At 37.7% G+C, this 27,329-nt stretch overlaps 1 protein-coding gene across 2 annotated transcripts in view; it reads right to left on the minus strand.

Annotated features, from left to right (window-relative positions):
- The window catches only part of Hormad1 (HORMA domain containing 1), a 29,697-nt gene that overhangs the window by 991 nt on the left and 1,377 nt on the right, over positions 1-27,329 (minus strand). Inside the window, exons 2-14 of one of the 2 annotated variants that reach the window (XM_055603849.1) lie at positions 26,316-26,460; positions 22,675-22,738; positions 21,824-21,860; positions 18,813-18,833; positions 18,536-18,562; positions 15,096-15,163; positions 14,315-14,466; positions 11,204-11,451; positions 9,951-9,959; positions 9,296-9,362; positions 9,138-9,214; positions 6,502-6,585; positions 2,156-2,227 (exon numbers count right to left, since the gene is read on the minus strand). In XM_055603849.1, coding sequence (XP_055459824.1) covers positions 2,156-2,227; positions 6,502-6,585; positions 9,138-9,214; positions 9,296-9,362; positions 9,951-9,959; positions 11,204-11,451; positions 14,315-14,466; positions 15,096-15,163; positions 18,536-18,562; positions 18,813-18,833; positions 21,824-21,860; positions 22,675-22,738; positions 26,316-26,460 — 1,071 coding nt within the window. The remainder of the gene's footprint in view (positions 1-2,155; positions 2,228-6,501; positions 6,586-9,137; positions 9,215-9,295; positions 9,363-9,950; positions 9,960-11,203; positions 11,452-14,314; positions 14,467-15,095; positions 15,164-18,535; positions 18,563-18,812; positions 18,834-21,823; positions 21,861-22,674; positions 22,739-26,315; positions 26,461-27,329) is intronic. The other variant, XM_055603850.1, reaches the window with a different exon arrangement.

Below are 27,329 nucleotides of genomic sequence, written 5' to 3' on the forward strand. Positions count from 1 at the left end.
TAATTAAAAACAGGAAAACACTTTACTTTGGGACCATGTAAGATATAAATAATATTTTAAGGCAGAGAGGGTAGTTCATGCCTATAATTGCAGCAATTGCTAGACAGAGGCAGGAAGATCACAAGTTCAACACCAGCCTCAGCTACATGATCCCACTTAACCCCTGCCCCACCATGTCTTGGTAAAAATTAGACATTCGGTGTACCCATTTTCTTGTATTCTTTTTCTTTTGCAGTGCTGAAGATGAAAACATAAGCCCGCACAAATGAAAGGTAAGTACAATGCCCTAAGCTTCAGTAAATAACTCTGAATAAATGGAAGAATGAATTAGAGAATATCTAACAAAATTCCTTTATTGAGTTTTCATTTTCTGGAAAAAGTTAAAGAATAAATGACAAATTGGATTGTGGTTCCTAAGAAAGTATCAATATTTAAAACACTGAGCAAAATTAAGCCTGGAGATTTGGTCAGTGGTTAAGAGAATGAACTACTCCTCCAGACCCTAGGTTTCATTCCCAGCACTTATGTCAGGTGAGCATCTGGTTTCTTTGGCACCAGATACTTTGTAATTTTCTTTGTAAATTATATATTTTACATATATATAATAATATATAATATATATATATATAATTTATGATTTACAAAAAGTAAATCACTGGGAGGCTAGAGAGACATTCAGTAGTTAAGAGCACTTCAGTTCCCAGCACACACACGGTGGGTCACAACCATGTATAACTTCGGTTCCAGGGAATCTGACACCTCTTTTCACTTCCACAGGCACCACACACGCATGCAGTGTATATACATACATATGTATGTAACTGAAAACTAACTGGAAAGCTGATGAAATGACTCAGTAGGTAAAGGCACTTGCCACTAAGCATAACAAACTAAGTCTTATCCCTGGAACCCAGATGGTACAAGGAGGAAACCAACTCCTGCAAGTTGTCCCCTGACCTCTGACATAGATCCTGTGGCAAGTGAACACACATACATATACACACCCACACACACATATACAGAATGAATGAATGAATGAATGAATGAATGAATGAATGCACAGATAGAAAGATAGACAGACACATGAAATAAGTTTTCGTTTGAAAGTGAGTGCCAGGACAGCCAGGGCAGTTATATAGAGAGCAGAGTCTTAAAAAGACCCAAAAAAAGTTTTGTTTACTTGTTTTTAAATATCAGTTAGGGATGTAGCTCAGTCAGAAGAATTCTTGCCCCAACATGAAGGAAGCTCTGGGTTCTCTCCACAGCACTCAATAAACCTGGTGGCGCATACCTATAGTCCCATCTCTCGGGAGATGGAGGAAGGAGGACTAGGAATTCAATGTCACACTAGGCTCCCTGGGGAGTTCAAGGACAACCCGGCTACACAGACCTGTTTCTAAGTCAAAAGAACAATAATCAACCACCTATACAGCTTAGACCCTCTTTTTAACACTTCATCATTTCAAACAGTTTCAGTATTTCAGTTGTCTAATTGTTTTTGCTCTTGGAAATCAAGTCTAGGGCTTCACAAACACTAATCTCGCACTCTACAAACAACATCCCAGCCCTTCAGCTCTCTAAATGTAACTAATATCCAAATCCTAGTTAAAATATAGGTGTTTTAAAAAATGACAAATATGTTACCTGATTCAGTAAAGGAAGTTTCCAAATATAAAGGAACCACAGAGTCTAAGTAAAAAGTTTCCTTTCTCCCAAGATACCAGGAAACAATATATTTTCATGAAAGTGGCTATGACAACTTTGTTATCTCTTAGTTTCAGTCTCTGTAAAGTTCTGTTCAATTGTGTAGCTCAAATGTCCTAAATATTCTTAGGTTACTGTACCATTCTACTTATATTTTTTCTGATATAAATTTTTATTTTATAAATTCCTCTGATAACAGAATTGCTCATGGAATGGGCAGTAGCTACTTACATTTAGAAAATCTTTCATTTACTTTTTGAGACTCACTATAGCTCAAGCTGGACTGCAACTTACTATGTAGGCCAGGTTGAACTTGAACTCTTGGTAATCCTCCTGCTTTAGTCTCCCAAAAACTAGGATTATAAGAAGGAGTTATCATACCCAGCAGCCTCAGATATTTGAACACAGATGTTTCCCATTTTATTTACCCATACACTATCATTAGACTTACTGTTTTCCCAGGTTGACGATGACTTCTCTTCCGATTTTCTTTAGAAGTTTGCCCTTGTTGATTTCCATTTACCTCCATAAAGATAAAACAAATTACTATTTCATTATTTTTCAAAGAAAGGCAACAGTTGAGTTTTCAACCTTATGCAACTATATGAAGTTAAAAAGTTGTACCAACACATAATTCAGATGCTATATACTTTACCTAATTTAAATAGTTAAACAATTTTAAGTATCTTCAGAGTTTTACAATTTACCACTATAATCAGTATTAGAACACTTTCATCACTCTGGAAGTCCTATAGAAGGCTGTCTTCTTCAGCTCTCAGTCTCCTATTCCTAACCTCTTTGTTTCAATAGCTTTCCAAAAATCTGACTTATTTGTTCATTTTTAAAGACAGGGTCTCTATGTAGTCCTAGCTATCCTGAAATTCAGGTCTGCCTGCCTCTGCCTCCCTATTACTGGAACTAAAGGCTTCTGTCACCATGTCCAGCCTCAGATTCTGATCTTCACATAAACAGAATTATGGTATGTGACTTTTTTTTTTTTTAAGATTTATTCCATATACAGTGTTCTGCCTGCATGTACACCTGCACGCCAGAAGAGAGCACCAGACGCACCATTATAGATGGCTGTGAGCCATCAAGTGGTTGCTGGGAATTGAACTCAGGACCTTTGGAAGAGCAGCCTTAACCTCTGAGTCATCTCTCCAGCCCAAAAGATTTATTTATTATTTTATATAGTGTACTGTCTGCATGTATGCCTACATGCCAGAAGAGGACACCAGATTTTAAGATCTCATTATAGATAGTTGTAATCCACCATGTGGTTGCTGGGAATTGAACTCAGAACCTCTGGAAGAGCAGCCAGTGCTCTTAACCTCTGAGTCATCTCTCCAGTCCATGGGACCTCTCATTTGGCTTCTTTCAACCAATTATGTGAATTGATGTTTTATTCCTTTTAAGGCTGGATAATTCCACTGTATGGCTATAACAGTTTGTTTATCCAATTTTTTTTTTGGTGGATATTTATTTTCTTCTACTTCTTAACAACAGCAATTAATGTCATGTACAGTTATTAAGTATTGGAAAGTGGAAAATTATTGTTATGTTACTCTTCTCTAAAGGGATATACTTCTTGCTTTACATTATTTGACAGAATTTTTGAGACAATGTTGTACTATGTAGCCACAAAGTTGTCAAGTAACCCAGGCTGGTTGAACATTTACTATCTTCTTGTCTTTGCCTCCTGAGTGCTGAGATTATAGGTTTCTGACACCATCCTGATACATCTTTTCTTATGCTTGAAGTTTCCTCTTCAGCTGGAGGTATGGCTCAGTGTCTTGCATGTGTAAGGCCCTGGATTCCCAACACTGCTGAAATCCTCTTTTCTTTTTTTAATGTTAAATTTTTATATTTTCTTTATGCGTGAATGTATATGCCATGTGTGTGCAGGTACCAGAGTTATGAGCCACCCAACATGGGTGTTGGGAACTGAATTTGGGTACTCTGGAAGAACAGCAAACAACTTTAACCACTGAGCTATCGCTCCAGTCCCTGAAATCTCAATACTATTAAATGTCTTTATTTCTTGACCATTTAAAGCCTTTTGTTATAATTTGCAACATCAGGAGTACTCTTGCTAACAGCTGATATAAAAGAATTTCCAACTTGGCCCAGCAAGATGGCTCACCAGTTAAAAACCCGTGCTACCACGCATTACATCCAGAGCTTGAGCCCAGGGCTCACCTGGTGGAAAGGGCTGACTCCCACAGGGCTCTCATTTCCACACACATGCCATGGCACATGTGTATCCACACACATGTAGGAATGAAATTTTTAAAAATTAAAAGTATGCAAAATGTTAGTGTAGCCTCAAAACATCTTAATGTTACATTCCAAGAACACCTTCTTATAAGTAGTTTTATTGCCAGGCATAGTAAGGCACACTTTTAATCTCGGAACTAAGGAGACAGAGGCAGGTGGATCTGTGTGAGGCTGAAAGCAATCTAGTCTCTATAGTGGGCAGGGCTGCATAGTGAGAAATTTTGCCTAATAAGATTCTTTTCCTTTCTTTCTTTCTTTCCTTCTTTCTTTCTTTCTCCTTCCTTCCTTCCTTCCCCTCTCTCTTTCTCTCTCTCTCTTTTCCTGAGGCAGAGTTTCTCTGTGTAGCCCTGGCTGTCCTGGACTCACTCTATAGATCAGGCTGGCCTCAAACTCAAAGATCTGCCTGCCTCTGTCTCCCAAGTGTTGGGGACTAAAGGCTTGTGCCACCACCGCTCAGCAGTGGTTTTTGTTTTGAGACATGGTCTCACTATGTGGACCAGGCTGCCCTTGAATTTGTGGCAAGCCTCTGGCCTCAGCCTTCTGAGTGGTAGGATTACAAGTATGTAAAACCACACTGGGCTTAAAAATTATTTTGAATGTTACCTCTCTTCTTAGATCCTAGTAAAAGATATTCTTACTAAGTTGAAGCTAGCTAAAAAGAACATTTTGATGCTGGAAGTAATGATACCTGACTTTTCTAATTTTGTATCTCTCCTCCAAGGCCCATCCCCATGCCTGAGGTCCCTCTTGGTAGAGTTTCATCCTGTAGCTCATGCTGGCCTGCAAGGCACCATGTAGCCCAAGGTGGCCTCAAACTCAGCTCTTTTCTGAACCCATTTTTCAAGTGCTGGGATAACAGGTATACACCACCATATCTAGCTTATGTTAATTTGTTCCTTGCTTTCATCAGCGTACTAACTTGAGTATTACCTTCTGCTAATTCTAACTTCCTACTGAAAACGTGGGGAAGAAAGATACACATAAACAAAGTAGTATAATTACTGCTACTCCATGAGATACTTTACAATTAGCTCTACGGGAGAAGTCCTGAGGCATTTGTTGATTTCTAGGCTGTGAATATCCACTCTGTGAATGTTCAATGTCAAGCTGCCATTATGATGTCACTAAACAAGACGTTAAAAATCTATGTTTTAGCATAGCAATGACAAAGTTGCTTTTTGTTCCCTAACTCTGAAAATATTTTATAGATGCTTTTTTCCACTCCTGAATCCTTGAGAGTAACTTAAGGTCTAAAGTAAAATATCAGCTAGGCATGGAGAACACAGCTATCGGCATTGTACACTGAAAGCAGAAACAGGTGGAACAAGAATTTAAGGCCATTCACAGCTACATAGTGACTTCAATACCAATTTAGGTTACCTCAGAGCTTGTTTTGACAAATCAAATCAAATATAAACTTCTACTTAGTAAAATTAGCTATGAAAACTAAAACTGAGGTTTTTTTTGTTTTTTGTTTTGTTTTGTTTTGTTTTTTTGTTTTTTTTTTTTTTTTTGCTTAATGAAATTTATGTAAGATGTCTACAAAAGATCAATTTCTAATGACAGGATAATAAATTTACAAAATAGAACACGGGACCTGGTGATAGTGGTGGCACTTAACTTTAATCCCAGCACTTGGGAGGCAGAGGCAGGTGGATCTCTGTGAGTTCAAGGCCAGCCTGGTCTACAAAGTGAGTTCTAGGACAGCCAGGGCTATACAGCGAAACCCTGTCTTGAAAAACCAAAACCAACCAAGCAAACAAAAAATACAAAATAGAACATGGGAATTTCCTGGTAGTCTAGAAATTTTCCTTAGGAGTCTAGATAAAATCATTTTTCAAAACTTTTTTTCAGATTCTTCATGTTTTTTGACTAAAATAAAAAATAATGTATTTTGACTAAAATTTCCATTCTTTTCTTTGCACCTCCATGTAATCTATTATGATCTCTATAATGACCTTGTATCATCGTTTCCATCCAGCTACCATACTTTAGTGAGTATTGGAAACAATGTTATCTCTCTCTCTCTCTCTCTCTGTGTGTGTGTGTCCTTAGCCTCTAGTATGTAGCTAACACATAACAGATTAGCTATTTAAGAAATATTTGAAAATATGGGGTTTAAGAGATGAATCAGCTGTTAAGAGCACTGGCTGCTCTTCCAGAGGACCCAAGTTTAATTTCCAGCATTCACATGGCAGCTTATATCTGTTTGTAACTTCATTTCAGAGGATCTGACATTCTCACACAGACATACATGAAGGCAAAACACCAATGCACATAAAATAAAAATAAATCATTTAAAAATGCTATAAAATGGTAAGGTGTGGTAGTGAGCAAATATAATACCAGCAGGCAGAGGCAGGCAGATCTCTCTAAGATCAGCCTGGCATACAAATAGTAAGTTCCAGGACATCTATATACCTATGTCTATAAACCCTGTCTCAAAACCAACCAACCAAACAAACAAGAAAGAAATGCTGAAAAATTCACACATGAAGGGTGAATTACATAATTATTTACCCTTTTACTCTGGAAGATTTTTCCGCTTCTTGTTTTACTTTCAGACACATCAAGTTCAGATGTTTTACTTACTAACTGTTCAACCTAGAAAAGACATTTCACAAAACCATATAACATACCATAATAAAACTCATTATAAGTGGGGTCAAAATATTAATCACAGCTGGGTGGTAGTAGTGTATACCTTTAATCCCAGCACTTGAGAGGCAGAAGCAGGGGAATCTATGTGCCAGTCTGCTCTACAGCACGAGTTCCAGGACAACCAGGGCTACATAAAGAAACCTTATCTTGAAAAACCAAAAAACCAAAAACAAACTACATAAAGTTTACTATCTTGTGCTGGACATAGAAGCTTAAACTTATTTATTTAAAAAAAAATTTTTTTTTTATTTTTCAAGACAAGGTTTCTCTCTGTAGCCCTGGCTGTTCTGGAACTCTCTTTGTAGAACAGGCTGGCCTTGAACCCAGAGATCCACCTGCCTCTGCTTTCCCAGTCCTGGGATTAAAGGTGTGCGCCATCACTGTCAGGCTGTGGCTCACACTTCTAATCCCAATATTTAAGAGACAGAAGGAGGAGGATTGCCATAAATTTGGGGCCAGTCTAGTCTAGTGAGTTCTAGGCTAGCTAAGGTTACATAATAGGACCCTCTCTCAATCCCTAAAAACAAACAAACAAAAAAAATGTGTAAGCTCTGAAACTGTTAAGAGTTTATGAGCATTAATATTTTTATATTTATTTATTGGGGATAGAAGAATGTACACCACTATGTTAGAGATCAGAGGTCATCTTGACAGACTTGGTCTTTTTCTTCCATCCTGTGAGTCCTAGGAATCAAATTGAGGTCATCAGGTTGATAGCAAGTCCCTTTACCTGTTGAGCTATTTCATTGGCCTTCTATAAACACCTTAAGGTTTATTTATCAACATAAATAAATGTTATACATAAATAATGCAATATACTAAAATTTTGTTTTTGTTTTTTTTTTTTTTTGTTTTGTTTTTGATACAGGGTTTCTCTGTGTAGCCTTGGCTGTCCTGGACTCACTTTGTAGACCAGGCTGGCCTGCCCCTGCTTCCATGAGTACTGGCATCACAGGTATGCGCCACCACGCCCATCTCTAAAAAAATCTTTTTCTTTTCCATGTTTGGGTTTTGTTTCTTTCTTTTTTTTTGCATGATTTAAACTTTTTTAATTAAATTTTTTATTTTTATATTAATTTCAGTTTATTCACTTTGTATCCCAGCTGTAGTCCCCTCCCTCCTCCCCTTCCAATCCTCCCCTCCCTCCCTCATCTCCTCCTATGCCCCTCTAAAAAATCTTTTAAACATATAATAATTTTATCTATAATAATTTATCTAAATGCCAACTTTTATTCTATAACACCTAAGATAAGAAAATCTGAGAAATTATGAAATAAGCATATAAGCAACCATCTTTTTAAAGAAAAGAACATGGGGTTGGACAGATGGCTCAATGGTAAAGAGCACTGGCTGCTCTTACAGAAGACCAGGGTGGCTTACAACTGGCTGTAACTAGAGCCCCCGGGTACCTGATGTCCTTTTCTAGTCTCCATGTGTATCAGACATTCACATACATATGCCATACAAATAAATGTAAAATACTCAAACACATAAAATAAACAAATCTAAAAACAATTTAAAGCCAAATGTGATGGTTCACATCTATAATCCCGGTGTTGAAACAGACATAGGAATATGGCTGTAAATGTTTTTATTTCTTCATATGGGGGATGAGATAAGATCTGTACCTAAGCTTTATGAATACATGGCTTGGGCTGAGCCCAGAGCATTTCTTACTATCCCAAGGTCTAGGCCTGGAAGCTTCTAGCCTCCACACAATCTAATCCTCTGTAAACCTGGACCCTGAGGGCTTCAGCCTCCAGCCTCTGTCTATTAACCTAGGCCTAGAATGTTTTCAGCCTCTGAAAGTTACTGCTGAATAAGCTCACCCTTTCTAGCTCTTTCTGAACTCTGGCTGGCTGGTTCAACTTAACTGTTCTGGTTCAAAACTCCTCTGATTCGAACTGGCTTCTCTCTGCTTCTTGTTGAATTGCTCTGCCTGGAAAATCTGCCTCCGAATCCCTCGAACTGAACTGCACAAACAACTGCACTCAAATGATCCGAACTGCACTGCACTCCTGAACTCTCCACTGTGCTGTCTCCATGAACGCTCCTGCTCTCTCTCTGCACTGCTCTTAATTAGCTTCTCTTTCCTGTCTGTTCTCCTGAGAGTTGAGCATATCCTATTTCTAACTCATTCTGTCAAATCTTTCTCTGACTCATCACTTTTGTCTGCTCTTCAATTAGACAATACTGTTTGGAATTAAAGGTGTGTACTAAATTCCAGCCAGAAGTATTAAACGTGTACTAACAGCATGTCTGTATTCCAGCTGGATCACACAAACCTAGGTCTTTAGATATGATCCCTTGCCAGAGCAGCCATGTTGCTAGATTAAAATCCCTCTACACATGGCTACAAGCCCGAGGCCAGCTTGGACTACTTAGCGAGTTCTAGGCCATATAGGGTACATTGTAAGAACCTGTCTCAAACAAATAGCTAATGCAAAACTAGACAAAACGAAATTGAAAGCCAGATGGAACTATCAAGTTTATACCTGACAAGGAGAAACTGAAGGACTTGGGTTTTTTTGGAACTGCATAATTTCTTCTTCCTCACAATCTAAATTTTGTTCTGTTAAAAAAAGAAAAGAAAGTTAAAATGGAATAAAATTGAGTTGGTAGTTATATAAACATTTTTTTGTTAGCTTCTTACCTTTGATTTTAGAAGCTTCTGAGATTTCTTTCTGTTCATCCATTTTAGTTTTAATGTCAAAATGATTCTACATAAATACGAAAAAATTAGACATATTTTAAAATAAATGAGAACAATTAGGTAAGAATACTAATGAAGATATTTGCTTTATGTAAAATATTAATACAACTAAGATAAATACAACTATCTTAAGCTTTCTAGAAATACAAATGGTGCTAGAGTTACTACTACAAGGTTTGTTTTTTGGTCACAGGGTTTCTCTGTGTAACAGCTTTGGCTATCCTGGAACTTACTTTGTAGTCTAGGCTGGTCTCATATCCATCTACTTCTGCTTCCTGAGTGCTGGGATTAAAAGCATGTGCCACCATGCCCAAACCACCAGCCAACTTATTTATGCAAACAAAATATAAATTATTTTCTTTACTTTTTCTGGTTGCTTTAAGGGTAATTAACAAAAAAGCATATTTTTCAAAAATGTGTGCTTATTCTAAATCCTTGATCTTATCATTGTTTGAGAGCATTGAATTAAGTATGTTTACACAAGTTACACATATAACTGACTATGTCAAACCTTTTTAGGAAGTCAGTGGAGGATGAAAGTTATGGTACGGTAGAAATAACCAGTTTAAGCTGTCTTAGATGATAGTGTAACAGCTTGCGTGTACTTTATTGGGGTGAACATGTACAATATGAACCTTGGGGAATGGGATTTCTAGAGTGGGTGTACATCATTGGCTGAGGAGTTAAGGTACCGAGATGCCTCTTTTGTATGGAGAGGCATTCCAAGAATCCTAGATGCTTGTTGATCGGGTTCTTATCAGGAGAAAGAAAGTTGACCCTATTAACTTCTCTAAGGCCTTTGTGACATTCCTTAGGTAGAATGGTACAGAGGTTTGGGCTTCCCAGGCAGAGAAGAGGAAGTCCCACTGACAAAGGAAATCCTCCATTTTGTGGAGCTCAGGGGCTTTCTGTACATAGTGGACTACAACCTTAATAGTGGGGTCCAACAGCTTCCTTTGTGATATGTGTAAGAGAAACTCAAATATTTTGTGTTTGATGTACATGCATGCATGTATGCACACGTTAGGGGATGAAGCATGGAGGCCAGAAGTTGATATAGGCTATTTGCCTGTGTATTTCTTTACCTTGTTTGTTTTTGAGACAGGGTCTCACTTTATCCCTGCCTAGTCTGGAACTTACTATAGAGGCCACACTGGCCTTGATCATTATCTGAATGCCTCTGCCTTCTGAGTATTAACATTTAAAGATTTACACCCCCACGCTTATTTACGTATTTTTGAGACAGAGTCTATCACTGACTAAACTTGAAGATCAGTGTTTCAGCCAACAAATTCCTGGAGTCCTCCTGTTTCTTGCCCTGACTCCTACCTCAGAGCAAAGTTACAGATTTGCACAATCATATGCAGCTTTTACACGGGCTCTGAAAAACTGGTCACACACATTTTCGTGCTTGTGCAGCAGAAACTTTACCTATCGAATGATTTCCTTCAGCCTAAAACTCAAATATTTTAAAGAATTCTACAAAAAGTCTAGCTGGCATGGTGGTTCATACCTTCAATCCCAACACTTAGGAGGTGTAGGCAGGAGGATTAGAAGTTCAGTGACAGCCTCAGCTACATGGCAAGGTAGCAGATGAACTGAGCTATAAAAACTGCATTCTACAAACAGAAGCCTGTGATGTGACGCACCAGGTAAAGTGCTCAAGGGACAGGCCTAGCAATCAGAAAACTGCTCCTGCATCATCAGCATAGATCCAATCTCAAAATAAAAGTTCTCCAGCTTCATGCTTTTAATACAGTATTTACAGAAACATTAATATCTATTAAAGTTCTCAAATCCAATGTTTGCTATTGTACTTTGTCATTCTTTACATATGTTCCCACTTACATGATCTTCATCATCTCCATCATCTTTGTCCATTAGAATTTTTCGAAATGGTATTTTTGATTGTTTTGGTGTTAGTATTGTTGAATCAATATTTTCCATTCGTTCTTTCTCAGTGGTCACTTTTAATCTCAAGGTGTGAAAAGGTGTCGGGACTTCTCCCACATTTAAGTATGTAGGATCCCCATTAAATATTACTCCTTCACAATCACCAACCTTAAAACCTGGAGGTTGGTAATCTGGGGGTGTAACTGCAAAAAAGGAAGTATAAATTGTACTATTTATAAAACTGAAGAAGCTGAACTATTCATAAAAACACAGAAGGACTAAATTCTGATGGAACCTAAGAACCTAAGCTAAAATGCAGAGATGCTCCTCCTATAGAAGTCCACTCTTTAAGGATAACTTCTTTTTTTTTTTTTTTTTTGACTGACTGCATGACTGAGGAAATTATCATTCTTGGTTTCCTTTCTTTGTCAAATGAGGAAAATAACAATACCTATCCACAAGATATAAAATAGTAAAGTATAAAGCATTTAGAACTGAGCACACACAGAATGAGTAATTGTTAAAAGTTGTTGCTGCTTTATTAATAAAATACAATGTTTTATATTAACACAGAAAATATTATGCATATAAGTATCTTTCATGTTGTATACATTTTAAGAAATATATATCCTTAATATTCTTTAAATATCCTTTAAAAATGCAGGATGGTCATGTCTAGCTCTTCCTTTTCTGCACCCTACAAGCACAAGGGGCCGGCCAGCAATGAGGGCACTGCTGCAGCTCCTCTGTGATTTTAAATCTTCAGATTATATTTTTATATGGTTGCAACATAATTTATTTACTCAGTCTTCTAGGAAAACACTCTACTTGTTTATTCTTATTTTAACCACTGCTATACTGAAAATTCTTATAAATACACAACCCTGGATATAGATATTTGTGCTAGCTATTCTAAAAAGTTTTTTCTAGCTATATAGTTTATAAAGTAAAATATTAAAATTTGAGTTGAGAGATACAGCTTTATGGTAGAATGCTTATGTAGCACACGCAAGGCCTTAAATTCAATCCGCAGCATCACAGAACCAAAATCTTTGTTTTTTTAAAACCAGTTATGAGGTGTTTATTCATTATATATACCTGAAATACTGCGTACTTACATTTTGTTTTCCAAAACAAAATTATGAAGAGATGATGCAAAGCAGTTTTAAAATGAAAACATAACTAGACTAAAAGTGAAACACAGACAACTAAGTCTTTACACACTGCCCTGTAAGAACACAGGTGGTGCTGGGCATGAACATGATGGTGCATGCATGCCTTTAATTCTAGCTTGGGAGGCATGGGCAGGAGGAACCCTTAAGTTAGAGGCCAGCCTGGTCTATGTAGAAAATTTGAGTCTGCTTAGGCTACAGAGAGAACCTGTCTCAAAAAAAAAAAAAAAAAAAAAAAAAAAAGGCAGTTTAAGTCCATATTAAACATTTCAGGGATGTCAGTGAGAAATGGCCCATAGAGGTGTCAGCAAAAATGAGAAAGCAAATCTGCCTATAACTATATAGACAGGCCACTCAAACAGTTCAGTCACATACCCATAGATAAACTCAACTATTGCAGAAAAAATAGAAATGTCCTGAAATATCTGTTCAGCTGGCTCTCATACCATGCTGACCCACTGTGTGGGCAGTGAACTCGGGGTTAGGGTATTCCAGCATGATGAATGGAGAAGACAACAAAACACTTCTACATAGCTGATGCTGAGAATGTCCAGCCATGGCACAGGCCTTTAATCCCAGCAATGGGGAGCAGAGGCAGGTGGATCTCTGTGAATTTGAGACCACAGAGAAACCCTGTATCGAAAAACCAAAACCAACCAACCCCCCCCCCAAAAAAAAAAAAAAAAAAGAACCACAAGAAAAAAGAATGCAGTGGCTCAAATGTTTACTAAACATATAAACATAACATGGCTGACCCCACCCTGCACCGTAGTGCAATGTCAAAACCCAATTTTTTTTGTATTTAAAATGTCTTCTGAAAACGATGGTTCTTCATGCATTCTCTTAAGAATTTATATATGTATGTATGTATGTATACATGTATGCATGCATGTTTTTAAGAGTGTTTCTCTGTGTAGCCTTGATTGCCCTCGAACTCACTCTGTAGATAAGGCCAGCCTTGAACTCAAAGATTGGATCCTCTTGCCTCTGCCTCCTGAGTGCTGAGACTAAAGGCACACACTATCACCATATGCCCCTTCGAAAATGTTTAAGAGAATTCTCAATTTTGGGATTACAAGTTTTACTATCTGGTAAAAGAAAAATAAACATTTCATTTCTTTATGTTACATTTCCTATAGATATGTTCCTTTCACTAGAAAAATGCATCTTAAATCCTACTTTTGAAAATATTTTCTGTTTTTCAATATTTATTTTGTTTTATTTATTTCAGTGTGTGTGTGTGTGTCTGTCTTGCCCACATGAATGCAGGTGTCTAGGAAGGCCAGCGGAGGGCACTGGATCACCCTGGACATGGAGTTATAGCATTTCTGTCACCCTACACAACTGGCGCTGAGGACCAAACTCTAGTTCTCTGCAAGAGCAGTAAGTGCTCTTAACCGGAGTCAACTCTCCCTCCCCCAATGTTTCTTTTTCAAATACTCATATTAAATGAAACTTTTCTAATTTCAAAGACCTTTTAACAATTTAGGTGCCGAAACATTGGACATGGAAAACAATTTTTGAAATAATAAAACTAGGGGCTGGAGAGATGGCTCAGAGGTTAAGGGCACTGGCTGCTCTTCCAAAGGTCCCGAATTCAATTTCCAGCAACCACATGGTGACTCATAACCATCTATAATGAGATCTGGTGCCCTCTTCTGGCATGTTGGTGTTAAAAAAAAAAGGGACATGGTCTGCTGTTCCAGAGAACCCGGGTTCAATTCTCAACCCACATGGCAGCTTCCAACTGTCTGGAACTCCAGCTCCAGGGGATCTAGCACCAACACACAGACATACATGCAGGCAAAACACTAGTGCACATAAAATAAAAATAAACCATAAAAAATAAAAAAAGAAATAATAAAACTAAAACAAGACATTCTACAAGTAGTACCTTCATCATAGTAAAAAAGTTTCATGGTCAGACAAACATCATTAGGCAAAGGTCCTAGATTTTGCATTAGGACATAAATCTTCCGAATGAGGAGAATACTTGCTTTCTTGGTGTCAGCAGATGTTGTACTAGATTTATTGTTTTGATTTTTGCTAGAAAAGAATCAGAAATCAATTTCTTTCATAAGAAAGAGATTATTCTTTTAAAATACTGTTACTAGATTGAAACTTACCACAAAATTTTAATGTCACTATTATAAAATTTAGTATCACTATTAATATTATAAACAAATATACATTTTATACAAAGTGTTTAAAGAAAATAAATGGTGGATTTTAAATATTTTTAACCATTCAAATATTTTTTATAATTAAAATAGTATATAATTACCACATAATCTTTTCTTGTGGCATTCTAAGCCTTGCTCCAATTCTGAGAGCTTTTCTGGGGATTCCAGCAGAAAAATCAGAACTACTTATAAACCCTAAGTGAAGAACAATCTTCTACTATCTTTAACTGAGTCTGAAACTTTGGGAGGGAATCACTGGGAGAGGTGATAAAGGAAGGGACCACCAAGCTAGGCAACCAAATCAGCCAAATTAATCCTGGAGATCAACAATGGGTGACAGATGTCACAGCTACATCAACCTCACATTCTACTACTCCATTTTGTAAAGCCAAATTGCTAACTGGAAATTTGAAAAATTCAGAAGTAACTTTGAAATCTAGCTAAATAGCATTAGTAAGTGACAACTGATAATGGAAAATGATTGAACAGTACCTTATAAAGTCCATGATTGGTCCATTTTTGGTGTACTTGAACTTAAACTGGTAACATTCTGAAATTGTCTTAAATAGAAAACACTGCAGTTATGTAATTGATGCCAATGTTACACATTGCTTTCCAACATTCAGTCAGCAGTTTTCTCCAATGTGTCAATTCCTATTGCTTCACTGGAGTTTTCAAGTGCTCATAGTTAATACTGACTATGGTCTGGGATTTGGTACTTCAGCTGTGGAGAGTTTCTGGCATTATACTGCTTAATATAGATATCTGGTAGGAATGCTCCAGAAGGTAAATGAGAAAGGAACCATACCTAAGCAGAGTGGGTAAGGGCTGAGGTTTGAATTGCCTGAGAAGTTTGTTTATTGCAAACTTAAGTCCCCAGTGCAACAATTTTAGGAATGGGACTTTTTTTTTTTCTGGAAGTGAAAAGGGATGCCTTTTAAATTGAAGTCACAATTCTTAATGACACTGTTTTTGCACACTGTCTAGGCTGGTTGTTTTTAGCAGAAAAGGCAGTTGAAGCCAATTTGTTCAACTAGTGCTAAACAAAAGGAAAAAGAGTGCATTAAGTTAACACCCATCAAATCTACAGCTTTTTTGTTATTAACCTAAATGAGCCCACTAGATAGGACAATCAAATAAAAAAGTTGATGCTTTTTCAGTTGACCCAGCTAGCTTGACTATTGACTATCTATAGTAAAGGAATGTGACCTTAAAGAAGTAATTAGGTTAAGGTGGTGGTTTTCAACCTTCCTAATGCTGCAACCCTTTAATACATTTCCTGATGTTGTGGTGACCAGTAACCATAAAATTACTTCTGTTGCTACTTCATGACTGTAATTTTGCTATGGTCTGTGTTTTCCGATGATCTTAGGTTACCCATGTGAAAAGGGTCATCTGAAACTCCCCCACCCCAAATAAAAGGTTGAGACTCACAGGCTGAGAACCACAGGGTTAATCCGACCCTGCCCTCATGAGTTAACTAAATAGACTAATTCAGTTATCACAGACATGCATCAAATATGGTGTGTGTTCCTTATAAAAAGATGTCTTTGTGTATGTCTCTCTCTTCCATTGAGTATGTGTGTGTTTGTTTGTGTGTTTGTGAGAGAGAGACAGAGGAGAGACAAAGAATTTCATTATTAAATTTTGTTTAACCCTAGATGTTGGATTTTCCAACATTTACAACTAGAAGAAATAAATTAATAACCTTAGATCCTAGCCTCCAGAATCATAAATGGAATAAACCTTTATTCTTTATAAATTACCAACTCTCTGGAATAGAAAAGGAACTAAACCAGATACTAACCATTGTTATTTATTTTTGTTATTATTTTCATCATTATTTTTTGGTCATGAGTCTAGGTTTTCCTTGAACTTACTTTGTAGCTAAGGATTGATCGAACTCTAGTGCCTCTTGGCTACACCTCCAAAGTGCTGTGATAATAGCCATGCACTACCACATCCAGCAAACACAGATTAAAAAACAAAAGAAAAACAAACAAAAAAACCCCACAACTTTTTAAAGACAGGGTCTCACTATGTAGCCCTGACTGGTCTCAAAATGGTTTAGTAAGCAGACCAGGCTAGCTTTGAACTCACAGAGATTATGCCTGTCTCTCTTTCCTGAGTGCTGGGATCAAAAGTATGAGGCCTATGTGACCAAATCCAGGAGGTTTTAATCCTGGCTGTACTATAACCACATGTAAACCATTTAAACATTCTGTTTTCCTACCTAAGAAAGGAAGTGGAGATAGGAGCTGTCTTATTACTAAGTATAAATTATCAAATGGTTAATTTATAGAGCCCTTAACAAAGTTGACAGCACACAATAAATATTTAATAAGTACAACTAGTGCACAGTGAGGCTGCTTACTTACTAATGAAAAAAAAAAGCACAACTTATAAAAAGAGAGTAATAAAGCTTGGCATCATGGCACATACCTTTAATACTAGCACTTGGAGGCAGAGGCAGGCAGATCTTGGTGAGTTCAAGGCCAGCCTACTCTACACAGTGAATTCTATGCTAGCCAGAGCTATATAAAGAGGCCTTGTCTCAAGAAACAAAACCAAAAACCTAGTAATGAATATTTTTTTGAACAACTAATTTAATCATAGCCTTTCCCTCAAACAATCTGTTCTGTCATTATGGACATATATTAAGCATTACTTGTTGGCCTGAGTTTCAAAGAAAAGACACACAGTCAGTCCTTCTCAAGCTTGTAATATTTAGTTTAAAAAAATTTACTGTGTTTAATTAGAACTTTCTGCATGGGCATGGGTTATTATGTAGACAAGTCATGGACAATTTACCAGTGGTTTTCACTGAAGAAAAATGACTCTCCTACCCTCAGCAACAATGAATTAACTGCCAATAGCACTTCAGCTAAGTGTGGAAAATATTTGCTCGCTTTGCATGTCAGTATATACTTAGGAATAGAGATAAACTCTCTTTCAAAAAATAATTTTATTTATTTATTACAGAGTTTTGAGTATCACAGGTTGGCTTCAATCTCTTTATGTAGTGGATAACCTCGAATTTCTGATCCTCTTGACAGCAATTCCCAAGTTCTGGGATTTCATGTGTATGCCACCACATCTAGTTTTACCTAGGTTTTGTATAAGTTAGATGAACTTTCTACCAACCGAGCCACATCCTCAGCCCTGATCAGTTTAAATATGCTTTCAGGACTAAGTGAAACATTACATTGTAATGGTCAAAACCCCTAGATGGTAAGCTGGTTTTCCTAGTTTAAATTCTGGTTTTGTCTCACCTGCCATACAACCTTAGGTAAGAAACTTTGAACTTGAATCCACAGAAATAGTTCAGCTGGTGAAAGAGCTTGATACACAAGTATGAGCAGCAGAATTCCAAATTCCCAGAACTATGTAAAAACTGCTGAGTGTGGTTGCATGAACCTGTAATCCTAACACTGTGAGGGAGCAGGACAGGAGGATCACTAGGGCTTGCTGGCCAACAGCCAAGCTCCTGGTTCACTGAAAGAACCTATCTCAAAGGAATAAGGAAAGTGATAAAGTAGGACAGCCCTCTTGTGTGCACAACCTGTGTGTGTACATATAGATACAAAAACCACACATTCCTAATGTGTAAGTGGTAACAGTAATTCCAATTAGGTTATGATGAATAATGAGGGCTAATACCCACAATGCTCCAAAGAATAAAGCCTACTACAGAATACGCACACAATTCTTCCAAAGGCTGGGCTTTGTGGCAGAGATCTTGACTAGCATGTTCAACCCCCAATATAACAATAAAATAAAAATAATTTAAAAAAAAAAACCCCAAAACCTGAGAGTGGTAGGCCACACCTGTAGCCCCAGGAGGTAGAGGCAGCAGCGCCACTATTAAGAGAGTCTGTGTTTAGCTACTGGAAACACCGCAGTTATAACACTTCCAGCTCAAGCACACTTACCTGAGGATCTTCTGGATTGGTGTACACCTACGTAAAATGAATCACAATTAAGTAAAGTCCTTACTTTGGAGAAAATTGGACATTAAAGTATTCAGTTGATTCAATGAAACAAACAAACAAAAGCCCAAAGTAACCCTCTCGATAAGTTTACTTTTTTTTTTTCCACTGGATACACCAGCTGATTAAATAAAGTAACATAAATAATCTAATAGTTTCAGTGTTATTTAATAAAGGGAAAATGTGGCAGTGTTAAAAGATACAATTTAAAAGTACTTACAGCTAGAATGATCATCCTTAGCTGAAACACAACAGAAAACAAAAAAATCTTAATTGTATTCTATAAAATACATTTTCATGATGGATCATAAAAATTCTTTGTACTTGTTCAGAGGCTTGGACTCTAACTTAGCAGTAGAGCATCCACTTAGCCCACTGAGTTCAATCTTTAGCGGTCCCCCATCCCCAGTAAACAATTTTTGTTCTAGTTCAACATTTTTTCTTTTCTTCTGCTTTTTGTTGTGGAGAGGACAGCAGCATGGTGACTTTTCAAACACAGTGTCACTAAGTAGCCTTGACCGTTCTGGAACTTGCTATGTAGACCAGGCTGGCCTTGAACTTGTAGAGACCTACCTGCTTTTGTCTCCTGACTGCTAGAATTAAAAGTCTGTACCAGCACACCCATCACTCAACATTTATTTCTAAAAACAAGTAACCACCGTGGAAGATATGCTTCATATGTCTATTCTCCCAAATAATCTTTCACTTGGCTTTCTGATGGGTTAGCTCATGTTAATATTTTATTTCACTGACTTAGTCAAATAGAACATTACTGCCAGTTACAAGGTGTAGTGGCACACACTTTAATCCCAGTGCTCAAGAGACAGAGGAAAAGAGATCTCTAAGTTTGAGGCCAGCCTGGTCTATATAGTGAGTTTCAGGCTGTCAGAGCTACAAAGTGAGACCCTGCCTCAGAAAAGAAATAAATTATAAACGTTATTCCAATTCCTTATAGCTTTCCTAAAACTTATAATGGCATTTAACACTATTGGAAAGTATTTACTTCTTCGTTGTTACTGTTGTATGAGACAGGGTTTCTCGTGTAGTCCTGGCTGTCTTAGAACTCACTCAGAGATCTACTTCCTCTGCCTTCAGACTGCTGAGATTAGCAGTTTTATTAACCATTCCTGCTTACCAATGCTCCTAGGTGCCAGAATGTATATAGTGTTCTATATTTACTGTCTCAATGGAAAAAGTAGAGACTGGGGATAAAAAGTCATCTTCACAATTCTGCTAGAACTAGACTTCTCTATACATACTGCTTAAAATGATACTATACATAAAGGATTGTAGTTTACTGTGGGGCCGGAAAGCCATGCTACCAGGAGAGTTGGTCTGGAACAAGAGTGAGGTCGAGATGTGTTGGAACCTGAAAATCCTTTCCTGAGACTGGCAGGGGTAGGACTGCTTTCTCCATGCTCTGGGCCTGCATGTCCCGGTTCATATAGTCTGCAGGATCCCCATCTCTGCCACCCTTCAGGTAGTCAGACAGCCTGATGGCTAGGTTTCAGGTTAAACTTTCTATCTGGATGTGTCCAGCTAGCACCTGGAATTCCTCTTCATGTAAATGAAGCATTTCCAGCACCTTGGACCCAGCCAATGAAATATACTCACCACAAATACCTCTACCCACTCCCCAAGGTTCATATAATCCTTATTCACCCCCAATAAAGTGAGATGTTTCACTGAAAACTGTCAGAGATGGCTGTTTCTCCTGAACTCACAGCAACATCGTGTGCAACCACCCCACGAGGCTTCATTCCTTCCTGCCCAGTGTGCACCAGTGCTTGGAAACCCTAAGGCCAGAAGCAGAAACTGGTCAACAGTCTATTGCAAAATCTTAATTAAAATTTCACTACTGCTGGGCAGTGGTGGTTCACACCTTTGATCCAAGTACTTTGAAGGCAGAGGCAGGTGGATTTCTGAGTTAGAGGCCAGGCTAAGCTACAGAGTAAGTTTATCAGGACAGCCAGACACAGAGAAATCCTGTCTTTAAAACAACAACAACAACAAAATCCCACAAAGTTTCAGGACTTTTGCATACTGACATGAGTTCAAGTCCAGCTTGAGCTATATGAGTTCAAGCTAGCTCTGGCACAGAGTGAGACTATGACTCAAAACCTGAAACATATATAAATTTAACCATCTCAGAATTTTTTTGTCAATTTAACTTGAACCTCATGGGAAAACTTACTTTGCTGTGCTAAGAACTGAATTCAGGGCCTTGTACACATTAGATAAGTACTCTGCCACTAATCTAGAGCCTCAGCCCAAAGAAACTTATTTTTAGATTCCAATTAAGAAACAATCTATAGGCTAGGTATGGTGGTACAGTCCTTTAATCCTTGCACTCAGAGGGAGAAGTACATAGATCTCTGAGTTCAAGGCCAGTCAGGGAATACATTGTAAGACCCTATTTTATTTGATAATAATTATTATTACTTATTGCTAGCCATGATGGTATATGCCTACAAACCTAGAACTTGGGAGATAAAGACAAGAGGATCAGAAATTCAAAGCTGTTTTCAACTACTATAGCATCTCAAAAAAAAAACAAAACAAAACAAAAAAACAACCCATAAACCAGAACAAATTATTAAAATATTAGCATAAGCATGGTTGAAGAATACATATAAAACTAAGACAGTATTTTAAAACATTTAAATTCTTTTTTGTAATTTAATATGTGCTATTAATGCTAATGAGTGAGTTAAACTTACCTTGGAAGAATTTTTTTAGTATTGATTGTATTAGATTAAATGAATTGAAGATTGGACTTTAAAATACTCAAATCCATGCCTTTAATACTCTAATGAGTTCAGGCCAGTCTGGTCTACATAGCAAGTTCCATGGCAGCCAGAACTACATAGTGAGATCCTATCTCAAAAATAAATAAATAAATAAATAAAATATTCAAATGTGAGACTGAAAGATGGTTTAGCAGTTAAGAGTGCTTGCTGTTCTTACAGACTAGAATCTGGTTCCCAGCACCTATATTGGGTGACTCACGGACACCTGTATTCTGGCCTCCATAGGCACCAGAAAACATGTGCACAAAGATAGACACATTCATATAAAAATAAAAATAAATCTTTAAAATATTCAAATGCTCAAATTTTTAAAATTGTGACTGTTTTATATCAAGTTTAAATTATTGTCTTACTACATAAAAATCTTGTAGCTAGATAAATCTTGTAGCTAGAAGGAAGGGAAAAACAGGTGAAGACTTACATATTTCTTCTGTAAAGCATCATAGCATCCTAGCATCCTAAAAAAAGCCAAAGATTTGCTTTTATATTTAGTATATTTTCAGAAAATATAATTTTCATAAATCTCTATATTTAGCCCTACAAAATAAACTAATAACTAAATTAAAGCATCTTTCTTATTAACTAGCTTAAAACTGAACAAAATAAAACATCAACAGGGGTTGGTGAGATGATGCAGTGGTTAACAGGGCTTACTTACTACTCTTGTAGAGGACCTGGGTTTTGGTCCACAAGGCAGCTCACAACTGCCTGTAGCTACAGCTTTGGGTTCTTAGACTCTCTTCTGCTCTTTTTGGGCTTCTGCACATACATGGTGCATATATATGCACTCAGGCACATACACATAAAATTTTAAAAAATCTTTAAAAATGAAAAACCAGTCAGATGGTGGTAGTGTGCACCTTTAATCCCTGGCACTCTAGAGGCAGGTGAATCTCTTAGGTTCAAGACCAACCTTGTCTACAGTGAGTTCCAAAGGACAGCCATGGGCTACATAGTGAAACTGTCTCAACAATAACAACAACAACAAAATCAAACAAAAACCCCTGTAACAATGCAGAAATATGGAGATGGGAAAACAGAAGGGGAACTATAAATTATTTGATAGCTATTTGTTATAATAAAAAATAAATCCTATTCACATGGAGTATGAAATAAAAAAAAATAATACATAAATCCAAAGACCTAAAAACATGGTACCCAGGGCTAATGGAGTAATTACTAAAATCTGGTTATATATTGAAAATATTCAATGTACAAAAAGCATTATTAGAAAAATAGTAATTTTCTGCCTTTAGGTATTCTTTTACTTACCACTTCACTAACTGTGAAGAACCTGGACAATTTTTATCTTCTTTCAGAATTTTGACACAAAGATCTAAATGAAAATGAAATAAATATAGAAGTACTTATAGTTAATTTAATTAATTATATTTATTTGCTTTGTGCTATATGTGTATGTGGGTGGGAATACCATATATCATAACACTTATGTGTGGTGGCCAGAGACTTCTGGGAGCTGTTTCTCTGCTTCAACCATGTGACTTATCTCACATCATCAGGTCTGACTGCAAGTCCTTTAACAGCTGAGTCATCTTGTCTGCCTTAACAGTAAATTTTAAATTATATTTATTTTCTTTAGCTATGAATTATAAGGTATACTATTATTTGAGACAGGGTCTCACTATGTATCCCAGGTTGGTCTCTCAATTTTCCTGCCTTTATCTAGTACGTGGATTACATAAGCATGTGCCACCCACCTAGCTTATTACAGGCATGGTATTAGTGGCAGTTTCCAAATAACAGTGTTCCTTATTATAAAATGCCATCAGAACGATCAAGAATTTGAGCTGACAGGCAGAAATTTTCCTGTTTCTGTAGTGTAGTTGGTGAGTACTTGCCTAACATTCACAGAGTTCTAGATTGAATCCTAAGCACCAAGTAAACTGGGTGTAGTGGTGCATACCTACAATCCCAGCAGTCAGAAGTCAGAGGCAGTAGGAACCAGAGTTCGAGGCCAGCCTCATTTATATAATCAGTGCAAGGCCAGCCTGGATTACCTAAGTAATACTGTGTCTGAAGAGGGGGTGGTCGTGGCAGAGCAAATGGCTCAGTATCAAGAGCACTGCTGTTCTTAGATCCAGCACCATGTCTGCATGCTGCCATGATGGTAACAGACTAAACTAAACCTCTAAGCTGGAAGACAGCCCCAGTTAAAGACATTAATTTTCCAAGTCTTAGAACGCTTGTTGTGAACTTTTACTCTACTGAAATATTTTTAAGTAGAGCAAAAGTTGGCACTCAGAGATAAAGACTCTGCAGAGACACAACATGTAACACATTGAAAAGGACTGAGAGCATCGCTCTGCTCAGATTCTTTATCTCATCAACAGGGCAATAGCTATTTCATAAGACTGTATATAGTATGTTTGCTAGTTTTATGTCAAACTTGACACGTTAGAGGTATCTGAAAGGAGGGAACTTCAATTGAGAAAATGACTCCATAAGATCCATCTGTAAGACATTTTCTTAATTAGTGATTGTGGATGGAACCACCCCTGGGCTGGTGGTTTTAGGTTCTATAGGAAAACAGGCTGAGCAACCATGACAAGCAAACCATGTGTTTGCTACATGGCCTCTACATCAGCTCCTACCTCCAGGTCTGTCCCTGGCTTTTGAGTTCTTGTCCTGGCTTCCTTCAGTGATGAACTAAGATGTAGAAGTGTAAGCCAAATAAACCCTTTCCTCCCCAAGTCATCGTTGGTCATGGTGTTTTACCATAGCAATAGTAAACCTAGCCAAGACATTTGGTATAGGAGTTGACAAGATAGTATATGTAACAGTAGTTGGCATATTCTCCAGCTTATAGTTGGTGCACAATTTTATACTCATAATCTATGTGTCAGGAAGAAAACTGCTACAGTATAGACTGGATGTGTTTTGCTTCTTTGGGGGAGGATTTCGTTGTTTATTATATAGCCCTGGTTGTGCCCATGCCTATTAGAACAGGCTGGCTTCAAGCTCGGAGATTCACCTGCCTGTGCACCACCACATCCCGCTTAGCAGGTTCATTTTTGATGTGGGATCCACATATCTCAGGGCAAGCCTCCACCTTGCTATGAAGCTGAGGATGACCTTAAACTCTTGAACCTTCAGACTCTACCTCCCAAATGCTGGGACTATATATTAGGTCCCTCCCTGCTGCCAGGCATGGCTGGCAAATTCCACCCTCTACTCTGAACTTTCTAGAGCAAGGGCTTCCCTTCCTCCTCACCATATAACCTGGACATTTTTGTGATCTTGCGTTTTTCTCTCTCCACCCCTTCCTAATTCCACATTTCTTAAATAAACAAAAAGGAAGGACTGTTATGTTGGTGTGCTGGCAATTGGCCCGCCTCAAGGGCCTTTAGGGTCCTGATGATGTGCTGTGTCACCACCTGCGTCCTAGTCATCACCTGGGCCAGGTGTTCGGAATATAACCCACCTGCCACCCCACTGCTCTCTCTCTCACACTCACTGTCTCTGCCTCCCCCCACTTACTTTCTTCTCTCGTATGCTCTCCCATACTATCTGTCCCCCTCTCTCTGCCCTCACGGTTCACTCAGACTATAACCCTTCTCCTCCGCCTTTTCCATAATAAACTTTTTGAACCAGACCTGTTGTGTGGCATATAATCATACTACTACAGGTGTGTGGTATCACATGTGGTAGGCTGAACTGGTATGGCCATAGGGAGTGGCACTATTAGGAGGTATGTATGGCCTTGTTGGAATAGATGTGGTGTTGTCAGAGGAAATATGCCACTGTAAGGTGGGCTGAGGTCTCCTATGCTCAAGCTATGCCCAGTGTGGCACACAGTCTTTTGCTGTCTTTGGATCAAGATGTAGAACTCTCAGCTACCTCTCCAGCACCATGGAGCTGTGTGCTGCCATGCTCCTGTCATGATGATAATGAACTAACCTCTGAGATGTAAGCCAGCCCCAATTTAATGTTTTCTTTATTATTATTATTGATTTTTTGGAAACAGGATTCCTTGGTGTCTATCCTGGACTTGATTTGTAGACCAGGCTGGCCTTGGACTCACAAACATCCACCTGCCTCTGCCTCTGCCTCCTGCTGGGATTAAGGTATGTGCCACCACACCTGGCTATGTTTTCCTTTATAAGAGTTGCTATGGTCATGGTGTCTCTTCACAGCAATGAAACTAAGATACACACCTATCTATATTTTGCCTCTTTAAAACTGCAGAAACACATATGGTCCACTATAAAAGTTTTAAGTAACACTTAAATATGTTTACTTATTGTTAGAGGTCTAATGTCAGGTGAAGTTATATTACACTTGCAAAATCGAGGGGAAAATTACATTTAAGTGGTTTCAAAAACATTTAATATCCCTAAAAATATTCTGAGGGCTGGAGACACAGCTCAGTAAAAGAGCACTTTTCTAGCATGTATAAGTCTCTGCATCTAAGCAAAAACAATTAAACAAACAACCCAACTTGCATATGAATGTGGCTTCATATATTAAGAGCACAAAAAAGGAAACAACCTGTTGAGTTATGAGTTGTATAACCATACAATGGAATATTCTTCAGCAGTGAAAAAAATCAATTATTAATTCATGTTACATTATGGTAAATGAAAGATCAGTTAGAAAGAATATACTGCATGATTTTTTTGTAAAAAATATCTAGAATTAGTACAGTCACTGAAACAAAAAGTAGCTGTCTATAACTAGGAAGCTGGAGAGGAGAATGATTTATTGTAGATTTTTTGGGGGATTGGTGAAATAATCTAAAATTTTGGTAATTACATAACACTGTGAGAACTTAATCACTGAGCTAAACACTTTGGTGAATAATCAAATTATATGAATTACATCAATAAAACTACTATCAAAAATCACATTCTCTAAGTAAAAAAACCAAGAAGGTCTTAAATATTGTAAATTACCATCCAGATATCTTGTCCCATAAGCACGTTCTGGAAATATTCCTCTCAAATAGGTGATACAGGATACTGAAACAGCTAAAAGCCTCTTCACGAACATCAAAGACTGATGCTCAGTTGATATCTTATTGGGAAACACCAATGCACTCTAAAATTCAAGGGAAATTAAAGCATCTTATTTATTTATTTATTTATTTATTTATTTATTTATTTATTTATTTATCTTATTAGTTACATATTGTTAACTGTATCCCAGCTGTATCCTGTTCTCTCATTCCCTCCCCAATCCCACTCTCCCTCCCTTATCTCCTTCCTGCCCCTTTCCCAGTCTACTGATAGGGGAGGACCTCTTCCCCTTTCATCTGACCCTGTTTTATCGGGTATCTTCAGGACTGGCTGCAATGTCCTCCTCTGTGGCCTAACAGTACTGCTCCTCCCTTGGGGGGTGAGGAGGTCAAAGAGCCTTCCATTGTGTTCCTGTTAGAAATAGTCCTTGTTCCCCTCACTATGAGAAACCAATTGGTTACTGCGCTACCACGGGCCACATCCGAGCAGAGGTTCTAGGTTATATCCATTCATGGTCTTTGGTTGAGTGTCAATCTCAGAAAAGACCCTGTGCCCAGATATATTTGGTCCTTGTGGAGCTCCTATCCTTTCCTCATCAGACTAACTCCCCTTCTTTCCTACGATTCCCTGTACTCTGCCGAAGGTTTGGTTATGAGTCTTAGTTAAAGCACCTTATTGACATCTATTGAAAACAAAGCCCCCCTGAGCTTAAAAGTAGAGTCTAGTTTTGCATAAGCACATACTTTCCCAAAGAATTCTCCACAATCATCATCCCCAGAAAGTCACTTCAGCTTACAAGATGCCAGGGTATGTTCAGGATAAATCCAACACTAAAGCAAAATGTGAAAGTCATCTGAAGAAAACTGTAGCATGCTCATTTTTTAAAAAATCCCAGAAAATAGCAGTTCTCTCACCATATATATATTTTTATTAGCCTTTCTCTTTCTCATT

The sequence above is a fragment of the Psammomys obesus genome, unplaced genomic scaffold, assembly GCF_907164565.1.
Source record: "Psammomys obesus unplaced genomic scaffold, mPsaObe1.curated_primary_1811, whole genome shotgun sequence".
NCBI lineage: Eukaryota > Metazoa > Chordata > Mammalia > Rodentia > Muridae > Psammomys > Psammomys obesus.